Source organism: Felis catus, chromosome F1, assembly GCF_018350175.1.
Source record: "Felis catus isolate Fca126 chromosome F1, F.catus_Fca126_mat1.0, whole genome shotgun sequence".
Lineage (NCBI taxonomy): Eukaryota > Metazoa > Chordata > Mammalia > Carnivora > Felidae > Felis > Felis catus.
In genome coordinates, this window is record NC_058384.1 from 42,997,956 (window position 1) to 43,010,251 (window position 12,296).

General features: G+C 50.6%; 1 protein-coding gene across 18 annotated transcripts in view; it reads left to right on the top strand.

Annotated features, from left to right (window-relative positions):
* The window catches only part of NFASC (neurofascin), a 183,556-nt gene that overhangs the window by 28,415 nt on the left and 142,845 nt on the right, over positions 1–12,296 (top strand). The window contains exon 1 of one of the 18 annotated variants that reach the window (XM_011291070.4): positions 10,550–10,804. The exons of the other annotated variants lie outside the window; for them this stretch is intronic. Coding sequence (XP_011289372.3) covers positions 10,713–10,804 — 92 coding nt within the window. The 5' untranslated portion in view covers positions 10,550–10,712. Of the gene's footprint in view, positions 1–10,549; positions 10,805–12,296 lie in introns of those variants that run through there. 18 annotated transcript variants of the gene reach the window in all.

A 12,296-nucleotide genomic window follows, 5' to 3' on the forward strand; every position in this document is an offset into this window, starting at 1 on the left:
CCCCAGCCTTGTGTCGCCCCGGACGGATGACGAGGGCCATAGCCTGACTCCCTCGAAGGGTCTCCCTCGCTTCCCAGCCACCAGGCCTCTTGCCTCAGTGCAAGCGCTCTGAGTGCTACTGCTCGGAGCCTGTTTTATGCCGCCTCTCGACCTCTGCTAACAGGTTGAATGCATTGCCTTCTCACCACCCTCGCCGCGCTAGGTGCCTGCTTCCCCAGAGAGATGCGCCCAAGCAGGGCAGCCGGACAGGGCCTTCCCCAGCCTTATCACCCCCCCCCACCCCCCCCCCCCCACCCCCCGTCCCCGGGTGAGTCATTCTTGGCTCTGCCGTCTTTGGCTACAGCGGTTGATCCTTCCTTCCTTCCTTCCTTCCTTCCTTCCTTCCTTCCTTCCTTCTGGCCTCGGTGGACAGGAAGACGCCAGGAGCACGCCGCTGGCCAGAAAGTCTGCCCTCCCCACCATAAGCCCCAAGACGCCACATAGTAGGTGCACTGTGCATATGCGTGCTTTGTTGTGTAATGAATGAAAGAGAGGTCTGAAGGGGGCCCCGGGGAGTCAGGAGCAGACCCTCACACCATGCAGGCTCCCTCTGGGGGCTGTCCCCGTCTTTCCCAGGGACTGAGTCTTACGTCCACCAGCTGCACGGAGCCTCAGTGATTGAGACCGTTGAATTTTTAAAGTTATTTTTCATACGCATTACAATTCACCGTTCCCCTGATTCACTGGCTGTCATGACTAATAAGGGATCTGGGTCTGTAATAACCGTTTAAGACTTAATGTTATTAGTCTTGTAATTGCTGCCAAGAGTCTTCTCTGTTCTCCGAATTTGTAAATCCTCATGCACAGAGATTAGGAAAACATACCCCTAAGCTGGAGGCTGCCAAGGGGGCTGGGTGGTTGGAGACCAGCCTCAGCTGCCCGGCTGGGGTGTGAGTTTCCTGATAAAGCCTCAAGCCAGAGCTACAGACGTGCCTGGGGAGCATCTGTGAGCCTTCTTGGGGAGTTGGGGAAGGCGGGATGGTGCCCTGCGGAGGAGTGTGGCCCGGGTTGCCCGCATGACAAGCAGCGGCTGGTGGAGAGAAGAGCCTTATCTCCAGGGAAAGGACACTCCTTCCCTGCCCCCTCCCCAGCCCAGAGGCTCACAGCCCTGACGGCCCGGACGAGATGGCAGTGGTGTCCTAATCAGATGGTCGTGATGCTGTAGGCAGAGATTAGAGCCGACAGGAAAACCGGCTGTATTAGAAATGTCCTTCGCTGGCTCTGTGTCGGGAACTGTCCCTGCCTCTTCGCACGGGGCATCTTTTTCCACACATGGCTCTCTCGAGTCCTCATTGGGAAGGGGTTGTCACGGGGTTGATAGTACTGCTGTGGTGAGGGGCCGGGGCACATGGCTGATTGTCCCTGGTTTGTGGGCCAGTGTCCCTGCACCTCTCTTTCTGTTCTTCTACCTGGAAAGGTCTCAACACTGTTGCCTGAGCGCACTCCCAACCAGGGCCGGCACCCCTGCCCTCCGCCTACCACCTCACTTTCCTGCCAGGGATTAGCATGGAAACTGCCTGCAGCTTTTTTCTTTTTCTTTTTCTTTTTTTTTTTTTTTTTGGAATAAAATACACATAGCATAAAAATTTGCCATTTTAATCATTTTAAAGTGTACAATTCAGTGGCATTTAATACATTCACCGTGCCATGCATCATCATCACTGTCTGGTTCCAGAGCACTTTTATCACCCCCAAAGGAAACCCCCCACCAATTAAGCAGTCACTCCCCATTCTCCCTCCCCCCACCCCCCCGCCCCCGCCCCGAGCAACCACTAACCTATTCTGTTCTAACTCTACCAACTTGCCTTTTCTGGACATTTCATATAAATGGAGTCATATAATGGGTGATCTTTCCGTGTGTCCATCATCTGCTGATGGACGTTTGGGTTGTTTCTTGTGAAGAGTGCTGTTACGAACATTTGCGGACAAGTTGTTGGTCGAACACGTGTTTTCATTTCTTTTAAATTTTTTTTTTAACATTTATTTATTTTTGAGACAGAGGGAGACAGAGCATGAGCAGGGGAGGGTCAGAGAGGGAGGGAGACACAGAATCCGAAACAGGCTCCAGGCTCTGAGCTGTCAGCCCAGAGCCTGACGCGGGGCTCGAACTCACAGACCGCGAGATCATGACCTGAGCTGAAGTCGGACGCCCAACCGACTGAGCCACCCAGGCGCCCCTGTTTTCATTTCTTTTAAGTGTAGACCTAGGATTGGGATTTCTGGGTCTCGTGATAATTCAATGTCTAACTTACAGAGGAACTACCAGACTTCGCCCCCTTCTTGGCACATGCCAGACTTGATCTTCCTTTGAGAGAGGGGGCCGTCCTCCCTATGCCCACTCTAGGCTATGGCCTTTAGCAGCTACTTTCGGAAACTTTCTAGTTCCTAACCCCTGGTCAAGACACAGTGACATGAGTGGACACAACAAAGGAATCTAGTGGTGGCAACTGTCTTTAATGATGTTACCAGATCTTGTGACCCATGCATGTGCTACCCTCCAAAGCCACACCATTTGGGGGCTGTACATTTGCTCCTGTCATGGAGCCAGTGCTCAGAAAACCTTGTTTCATCCTCCCCGGGCATAGTCTTCAGAGATCTTTCCTTGATAATCATTCTTTGCTTTTGACATGAAACAGTATTCCCATCTGCATCACTCACCATCCTTTTCATTCTTGGCCTGATCTTTCAACTTAAGAAAAATAAAGTCAAATCTATCCTCATAGGATAGAAATTTGCCACCATGGGGGCCCATCAAAAGAATATGCTATAGGCTTTGAAAGCGCTTCCAAAAGAGAAGCTTCAGAAATGTTCTAAGCATGGGCGGGAGCATTATTGGAATATGGATGTAGCCTCCCGAGGGGATGTCTTTGAAAGAGGCGGTGCTCATTTAAATGTATGAATTCTGGTGTGTTCATTTAAATGATCAGTCAGAAGGCTTTATGGGCGTACAATAAAAAGATGACGTGAATGGTTATTGACTTATGTACACCTCCAGGAAATCAAAGAAAGATACGCATTTTAGGAGTTTTAAGAAGATGAAGTTCAAATTATAGCCTGGGAGTGTGGTGGGGATGGTTAACATAAAATGGTATTGCCAAGCTGCTGGGGAAGAGAAAGGTCAGTGGGGGAACCCAAAGGCTTAGAATAGCATCCCCATCTTCCTAAGGGTTAGAAGACAGGTTTTTACTGCCATCAGTGTGGCTAGGAGGGGGCCATTCTCCATCTCTGGGGACAGTGAGGAGAAGGGAGGCTGGTGAGAAGTACAGGTGAACTAGTGTCTTTGGTGAGTTGAGTTTTAAAATTTTTAAATAGCCATGTCTCTTGCTGTGACCTGCACAACCTAGGGCTTCCCTTTGAAGGTTAAATATTGTAGCCAGCTTTGGAAGTCTGGCAAAGAAGCTTTGGGCAAAGCCCCTAGGCCAATGTCCTGGGACTCTTTGACCTACTGGGTTGTGGTGTTTTTCCTCCTCATTCAAAAAGGTGGAGTCAGCAGTGAAAGGAGTGGAACTGAAGACATCTGAGAGAGGCCTGGAGGGAAGGTGGGCGGTCAGGGCAGCCTAGTCCGGCTCTTAGATTTCAGAGACAGGTTGGAGGCGAGTGTCACTGTCCCCACTTTACAACTGGGCCCCAGAAGTGGATAAGATCAGTGGAATTTCAGAGCCAAGAATAGATCCCCTCTCACTCCAAGGTTTGAAGAATATCCCCTCTGGGAAAATAGCACTTCTGAAACCTATTTCACGTCTTTGTCTCCTTTATCTCCACAATCACTTATTTGGGGTGAGATATTGATGAATTTGACAGCAAAGCAGAGCAAGATGCTGCAGTGATTTTCAAAAAATATTTCATTGCAGTAAATAAATAAATATATAAATAAATTGAACTGAATATGTATACACACACACACACACACACAACCTGCCATTTGAACAATTTTAAGTGTACAATTCAGTGGTATTTAGTGTTTTCACCATGTTTTCCAAACATCACCACTCTCGATTTCCATACTTTTCCATCACCCCAAGTAGAAACTCTGTCGCCATGAAGCACAACCCTTCATTACCTGTTCCCCAGCCCCAGGTAACCTCTAATTTGCTTTCTGTCTGTATGAATTTGATGATGCTGGATACCTCCTATAAGTGGAATCATATGAGCTTTGTCCCTTTGTGTCTGGATTATTTCACTTAGCATGATGTTTTCAGGATTCATCAATATTGTGGAGTGTGTACCACGCCATTCCTTTTATGGCCGAGTACTATTCTACTGTATGGATGTACCATATTTTGTTTACCCCCTCATCCATCTGTGGACACTCGGGTTGTTTTCACCCTTTGCCTATAGTGAATAATGCGGTGATGAACACTGGTCTGTAAGCATGTGTTTGAGTCCCTGTTTTCCATTCTTTGGGGTGCATATCTAGGAGTAGAATTACTGGCTCATACGGTAATTTTATGTTTAGCTTTTTAAGGAACTACCAGACTTGCCTCCTGGCTATTTGTATATCTTCTTTGGAGCAATGTTTACTCAAGTCTTTTGCCCGTTTTTAAGTTGGGTTGTTAGTCTTTTCGTTGTTGAGTTTTAGGAAGTCTTGACCAGATGTATGATTTGTGAATATTTTCTTCCATTCTGCAGGCTGTCTTTCCATTGTCTTGATAATGTCCATTGATGCACAGGTTTAAATTTTGATGAAGTCCAATTTATCTATTTTTTCTCTTGTTGCTTGACCTTTTGGTGTCACATGTAAGAATCTGTTATCAAACCCAAGGTCATGTAGATTTATCTCTTTTTTTCTTCTAAGAGTTTCATGGTTTTAGCGCTTATATTTAGGGGTCCAACTTCATTCTTCCACATGTAGACATCCAGCTCCGCCAGCACCATTTGTTAAAGAAACTGTCCTTTCCCCATTGAGCAGACCAGGCACTCTTGTCAAAAACCAGTTGGTCATAGATGTATGGGACTCTCAATTCTATTCCATTGGTCTGTGTGTCTGTCCTTATGCCAGGACCACACTGATGTGACGGCTATCGTTTTATAGTAAGTTTTGCAATCAGGAAATATGAGTCTCTGATTTGTTGTTCTTTCTCAGGGTAGTTCTGGCTATTCAGGGACTCTTGCAATTCTGTATATATTTCAGTATAATCACTTTTGAATATATGTTTTCATGGCTATGAGTACTGATTTCTGTTGGGTGAATACCCAGAGATGCTGCTGTGCTATAGGATGTAAGTATGTTCAGCTTTAATGCCCAGTGTCTATTTTGCAGAGTGATCATGACAATATATTCTTGTACCAGCAATCCCTGGGAATTCCAGCTGTACCTCTTTTCTCAACATTTGGCAACGTCAGTTCTTCTGTAAGATTTTAGCCTTTCTGGTGGGTTGCCCCCCAGATTATGAGTCACACATTGCTGCATTTTTCAAGGACCGTATAGGCATACCCATCTTTGTTCAGGTGCTCCTTCTGCTGGCACCAAGTGTTGGAAAGTGCTGCTTGCTTCCTGCCCCAGCAGCAGCAGCAGCAGCAGCAGCAGCAGCCGCCAGGCGCCTCAGCTCCAGAGCCCGGAGATCTGGCTGGTGGGCCGCATCTTTCCAGCACCAAAGCTCAGCCTACACGAGAGAACATTGGAATTTGGAATGTGCGTGTAGAATTGCCAAAGGAAAATTGGTAACTGGACTCTGTCCTGGCTGCAGCAGTCAGCCGTATGAATGCCAGTGTGGATGAAGCTTCTGGAGCTGTGCCTAGTTCCTGAGAGAGATCAGTTCTTAGGTAACTGCCTCCCAAGAATGAAGAAGCTAGCAGAGCTGTTCCATCTGACCTTCGGCATTGGCTCCTAGAAGAAGCTCCTTCGGATGCAGCCTGAGTCCAAGGAGGGTAAATGGCTGTTCCCAGCCCTGCAGGCTCTCAGACCGGGGCTTGTGTTTACCCAGTTTACCCAGGGCAGTGATTGCTCTCTCCTTTTTCAGTTTGCCGGGTGGCCAAACTCAAGTCATATATTTCAGTAAACATTTACTGCAGGCCTCTGTGTACCAGACGTGGAACCGGGCACCTTGGGAACTGCAAAGGTCAGGATGAAGCCCTATGTGTTGTTCATCGTCCAACAGGGGAAGAAATACTTGCACGTATCATTGTAATAAAGGAGGGCAAGATCTGTGCCTAGTGAGGGGTATACATAATGTGCTTTGGAAACCAGAGGCCGAAATGTTCTTGTCCAGCCAAAGGGCTGAACTGGCTTCCTGGAGGAGGTGGCATTGACAGTGGACCTTAGAGGACAAGTAGGATTTTGTTGAGCAGAAATGAAAAGAGGGAACCCCAGGAAAAGAAACATAAAAAGCAGAGGTAGAGGTGGGCTCTTCCAGGCACTTGGAGAAAAGCAAGTGTCGTCGGATTACTGGATGCTGACAAGGAGTTTCCTAGATATCAGCCTGGGGGAGGTGAATTTTATTCTGCAGAAACAGGGAGCCCCTGCAGGGTTTGCCTGGGGATGAGTCATTCAGTGTCGTTCCTGACCAGAGAACATTCTGGTAATGCAGGGAGACCACGGGATTGCCCCATCCTCTTCTGCTTCTGCACCCACATGTACACACATGGGCAGAAACACAGATACAGTTCACACATCAAAGGAGACATACACACTTACAAACATACATATAGGAACCAGGACAAACACATGCAAGAGACCCACACATCAAAACACATGTCCATATATGAGACTTACCGAACACACACACACACACACACACACACACACACACACTCACATTCACATAGACAGAAGATACTATCCTGAAAACTGAAGGACACCTGCATTCAACACCACGTACGTGTCCTGGAACACCTGTAGATACCCTAACACAGGTACCCACACATATCAAACCACACTAATAATATAAGTCACACATACAAGACACACACTATGGGACAGACATACACATATACCCACCAAGCCAAGCAGGTAGACTTATCCATACCGTGATACACTTTTAGTTACACATACACAGCCAAGCAGACTGCTCATACTCACTGGGCCACACACTTGGGAACTGAAGTGTTCAGGCTCAGGGAACTGAAGAGGTTCCCAGGGGCGCAGAGGTTATGTGCTTCTCTGCGGACTCCCAAACGCATGCTCAAAGGCACAAGCACAGACACAGCCACGAAGCAGTCACACCACAGCAGAGGCAGACACAGACTCAAGTGGGTGCGGGCTCGGGCCGTGCTGCTGTGGGGGTTCCTCACTGTGTCCTCCCAGCTCACTGCTGAATGGCTTCTTTCTGGACGGCCACTGCCAGCCCCGTGTGATCCTGGGGTCTCAGTGCCGGGCCGGCCCACAGAGGGGCTCTCCCGCTGGGATTTCCACAGCTCCTCTGACAGGGGCCACCCGCAGTGCTGCTCAGATCCTTCAGACGAAATACTTCACGACTGCAAATTTCCTGTTGTGATGGAATTCACTTTCCATCCCAGGAAGTGATCATGAGGCACCCAGAGAGGGAACTAGACCCTTAGCCGGCACAGTCAGCAGTCAGCTAACGACTGCAGTTTGAGGGCCCCAGGCTCACCCAGCCTGTCCCTGTAGGCAGTCCCTTGGCCACACTCTGGCAAGGTCAGCCGTCCCCCAGATCATTTTATTGCTGATCTCTTCTGGTGTGGAAGAGCGGGCGGACTGGGCTTGGCACACGTGTCCTCTCAGGAGAGGGCAGCGGGTGGCAGGGGGGTGAGCCTGCGGGGCGTGGGGGTGGGGAGCCCCGCCTGGGACCTGGGATGGGATGGAGCTCTCCTGCAGGCACACCAGCTGTTTCCACGGCCCCAGCCGTCCTGTCCTGGTGTGGGCTGTCCTCTGCGAATGTGACCCACATTCAGGCCGGCCAGCCCGAGCAGCTCCCCCGGCTCCCTACTGCCTTCCTTCCTTCTGGCTGCCACCCCCTTCCCGCTCCCCATTCTGCACTAGGCGGGGGGTGGGTTGGGGTGGGGGGATCGCCTTCGGTTGAGAAGGGGGCTGTGACACAGCTGGCTCTGAGCGATTGGCCAGTATGGCTGCCTCCAAAGAAGCCTCCAGAAACCAGGAGAACTCCAAAGCAATGGGACAGCCCTACCCGCTGGGCACCCCCATTTGGATGCTTGCCTGATCCTCAGAATCTAACCTCCTTTTGTTCCTCTTCCATGTGGGACAAATCTGGTCTCTCCCTTAACCCCGTCTACCCTGCTGATATGGAAAACGGGCTCCCTCTGCCCCCCCCCCCAGCCTGGGGTGCTCCCCTCTCTTCTGGCTCTGAACCTAAGGGCCAACACCTTCCACTCTGGTTGTGCCTTTCTCAGCTACCCTTCCCACATTCTTACAAACTCCACTAGCCCGAGTTCATTATAAGGACGAGAAATGGCTCGACAGTAGCCCCCCCCCCCCCCCCCGGGAAAAGGCCAGTCTGGGGCCAGGCTGTGGGGCAGGAGGGAGCTGGGTCCAGGGGGCTACACTGTTGACTTAAAGCTCAGTATGAGGCAGTAATGGGACTCGATGGTCAGAGAGGCACTCACTGCAAGGTGAGCTTCCCCAGAGGAACGGCAGCATCCGGAACCAGGGCTGTCTCGTGTGCGGGCGATTGCACCATACTGTTAAGATACCTTTGCCTGTTAATGAAAGTAGCTTGTGTTCTTTGCAGAAAATTTAGAAAATATAAACAAGCGCAAAGGAAGAAACGCAAATTATCCATGATTTCGCCACCCAAAGAGCCATTCTTACTGTGTTTTTGCAGTCTGCTCTTTTCACTTAATAGTCTTTCATATCATTCAAATAGTATTCTGCATTGAGGAGGGCACTTGTTGGGATGAGCACTGGGTGTTGTATGTAAGCGATGAATCACGGGAATCTACCCCCAAAACCGTTGCATGTTGGCCAACTTGACAGTAAATTATATTAAAAAATAAAATAAAACAGTATTCTACATTATCTCATCATTTTAATAACTATGTAATATTTCATGGCTTATGACAGTACTAAGAATCCAACTTTCTTTTTTTTTTTTGGTATTTGTCATATGTGTCCTGAACTATCATTCATCGAATTTTGTTACTTGAGATTGATACTATCGTTACCCCAATTATACAAATAAAAAAGAGTGAGGCACAGAGAGGCTAACTAACTTGTCCAAGGTAACACAGCCAGTAAATGGCAAAGCCAGATTTTGAACCCAGCCCTCTGGCTCTAGAACCCTTATTGTCACATGCTACTTCCTGCCAAACCATGGACATGCCATAGTTTATCATTTCCTCTGGTGATGGCTGTTGACACGGTTTCTGACTTTTTACCATTATAAACAATATTCTGATCAACATTTGTGTGACTCACTTTTATATTCTAGTTATCCATGATTATTTACCGAAGATCCACTCTCAGAAGTAGAATTTATGAAACAAGGCATAAACATTTTTAGACTTTTAGATCCATTTCCAGATTTCCCTCCAGAAGAATGTTAGCAAGGCACACTCTTACCATCAGGATGGGGGGGCTGGCCTTTACACTTAAAGAGAAAGCCTGAGAGATGCCTGGGTGGCTCAGTCAATTAAGCGTATGGCTTTGGCTCAGGTCATGATCTCACGGTCTGTGAGTTCGAGGCCCGTGTCGGGCTCTGTGCTGACAGCTCAGAGCCTGGAGCCTCCTTCGGATTCTGTGTCTCCCTCTCTCTCTGCTCCTCCCCCACTCGTACTCTGTCTGTTTCTGTCTCTCACAAATAAATAAACGTCAAAAAAATTTTTTTTAAAAAGAGAGGAAGGCTGGCCGTCAGAAGTGTGGCATCACAAGAGGAACAGGACAGTGCAGGGATGGAAGCAGCTGCATGGGGGGCAGCCGGCAGGACTGGAGATGTGCGGTCTGGACAAGACTTGGAGTGTTGGATGGAAGGTACATGGCTGCAGTCAAATGTAGTGATGGGCTGTTGAGCAGAAGAGAGAGAAGTTTGTCCTGAGGCCCTAGAGCAGAAGTGGACGAGTGGGCTGATGTTGACCTTGAGAGAGCCCTGGTCCTCTGTGGGGCCTTGGATGGGCGGGGTGGGTGTTGAATAAATGTTACATGACCTGCTGTCATCCCGGCTTGGGTTGGGGTAGGGCATGCATATGGGGGGGGGGGGGCGATACCACCCACAAAACATTACATCTCCTCGTCTTAACTGGGGGGTCTGCTCCTCCTCCCACCCCTGCCTCGGGGAGCCTGGCCCAGCCTGGTACTTCTCTCGGTCTATCCCTTCAGAGCCTGAGCAGCACAGCCTGGCTTGTGCCATGGGCCACATAACTCCTCCATTATGCATGAGGGGGACCCGGCGGGGAGCGAATGAGCAAGCCGTGGTGGGGGCGGGGGGCTGAGTGGTTATTAATAAACGAGTGTATTGTGTGGGATTCCATTCACAGCACTTTCAGAGGACGCGGTGGGCTTGAGATAATAAAGCCCTGTTTCTGCCACGGAGGGCTGGGGAGGTGGCAAGTGGGAGGTGGCAAGGAGCAGGGAAACCAGGAATTATTTTGATTCCACCCAGGGCAGGGCTGCTGCGTTTGCTCTGAGACCAGCGCCCAGGGGGACGGTCCAGCTGGGATTTTGCTCAGGCCTCCGTCTGCCCACTGGAATGGCCTGGGGTCTAAGAAACTCCTAGCTTTCCATCCCCACCTGTCCCCATGGAGGGAGACTGAGACGACACTGGATGAACCGGAGCTCGACTCGTTCAGGAGACAGGTGGGGTAGTCCGTTGCACCCTGCTCCTGGCCTCCTGCCCCACCCCGTTCCTCCTTCCGGGTGAGTCCTTCTGCTGTGCCCTTCAAAGACTCCAGAGTGGCCTGTGCTAGGACGGTTCCTCATTTCCTGACGATGCTGGAGTTGTGTTTGTGTGCAAGGTCTTCGTGCAAGAAGCAGACCGGCCTGGTGTTAGCATGTGGAACATGAAGCGAGCAGGCCAGAAGGGGGAGAAGCGATAATGAGGGGTTAGCTGCAGTTTCAGGGCAGAGCGGCAAGGGACAAGGCTGCGCAGGGGAGCTTCGGCCTGAGGAGTGACGGGTGTCTGGGAAGGTGAGGTGCTGAAGAGCATTTGGCGGAGGGGGGACTCGGGCTGTGCCTCTGATTGCCAAGCCCGTATTACCTCTGTGACCTGTCCCTCTGGGTTAGCCTTCCTGAGCCCACCCCTTTCTCTCCCCCAGCCCTTGGCTCTGGGCCCCACCATCCCAAAACAGCCCTCTCCCTCCGGCCGAGCCTGTCCGTCTCAGTCTTGGCGTCTCTGGATCTCAGCCCAGGAACGCAGAAGCTGCTGGTTGGGAAGGAGGGAGAGCAAGCGGTTTTGCTTTCCGCCAGCTTCTAGGGATGCCGAGCAGGTTCTGATTCAGGGAATCCTGGTCCCCCTTCACTTAGAGTTGAGCCAAAACAAGAGGGAAGCAGGGCCCCGGGCAGACGTGGGTCACCCGACTCTGTCAGGAGCTAATGGCGCTCCCTTTGGCTTTTGTAACTGGCTCTGGCCCGGAGCTCCCCTGATTTAGGAAACATTTCCTTCTCAAACCAGCTCGAAGGACTGCGTGCTAGTTTGGTTGGGAGTTGGGAGGGAGAAGGAGGCCGGTGGCAGGGACTGTCTCTCTTGGCCTCCTCGTGGATACATGGCTCCTTGGGGCAGGGCTCGGACTCAGTGACTTGAACTTTTTGTTTGAATTGAGGATTCTGTGACCTTACTTAACCCAGGAAGGTTTGAGGCTGCATTAGAGCCAGAATGGGCTGATTCTAGGCTGTTGGAGGCTCAAACCGGAAAGGGAAAATCTCCCCAAAGGCAGGCCAGACCTTTCCCTAGGGCAGTGTCAGGGTCTCGGAGCTGTGCAGGCCCCTCCCTTACCCGAGTGCACAAAGCAAACAATGCAGGCTTCCTTGAGCGCACTGCATCCCTGGATGGCCTGCCCTGATCCTGGTCGCAGGGCTGTGGGGTGAGGAGGTGGCCCTGCAGGGAATTGTAGCTCCAACTTGGGCTCTCCACGCCTGCAGACACTGTGGACAGTCACTTCCCTTCCCCTCCCACGGTCTGAAGAGGCGGTGACTATTTTTAGAAGCATCTGCATGCTCCTAGGAGCACTGTTCTGTGATTTATGTGCCAGCCTGGATGCTGTTGTACTAAGAGAGGGCACCAGAGCTGGAGACACCTCTGGAGGTCAGGAGTGGGAGTGTGCACGGTCAACCCAACTACAGTCCGCCCGGCTGGGCACCTGGCCTGGAGGAATGACCTGGCGTCTTCCACCAAGATTTTGGGGGTTCCTAC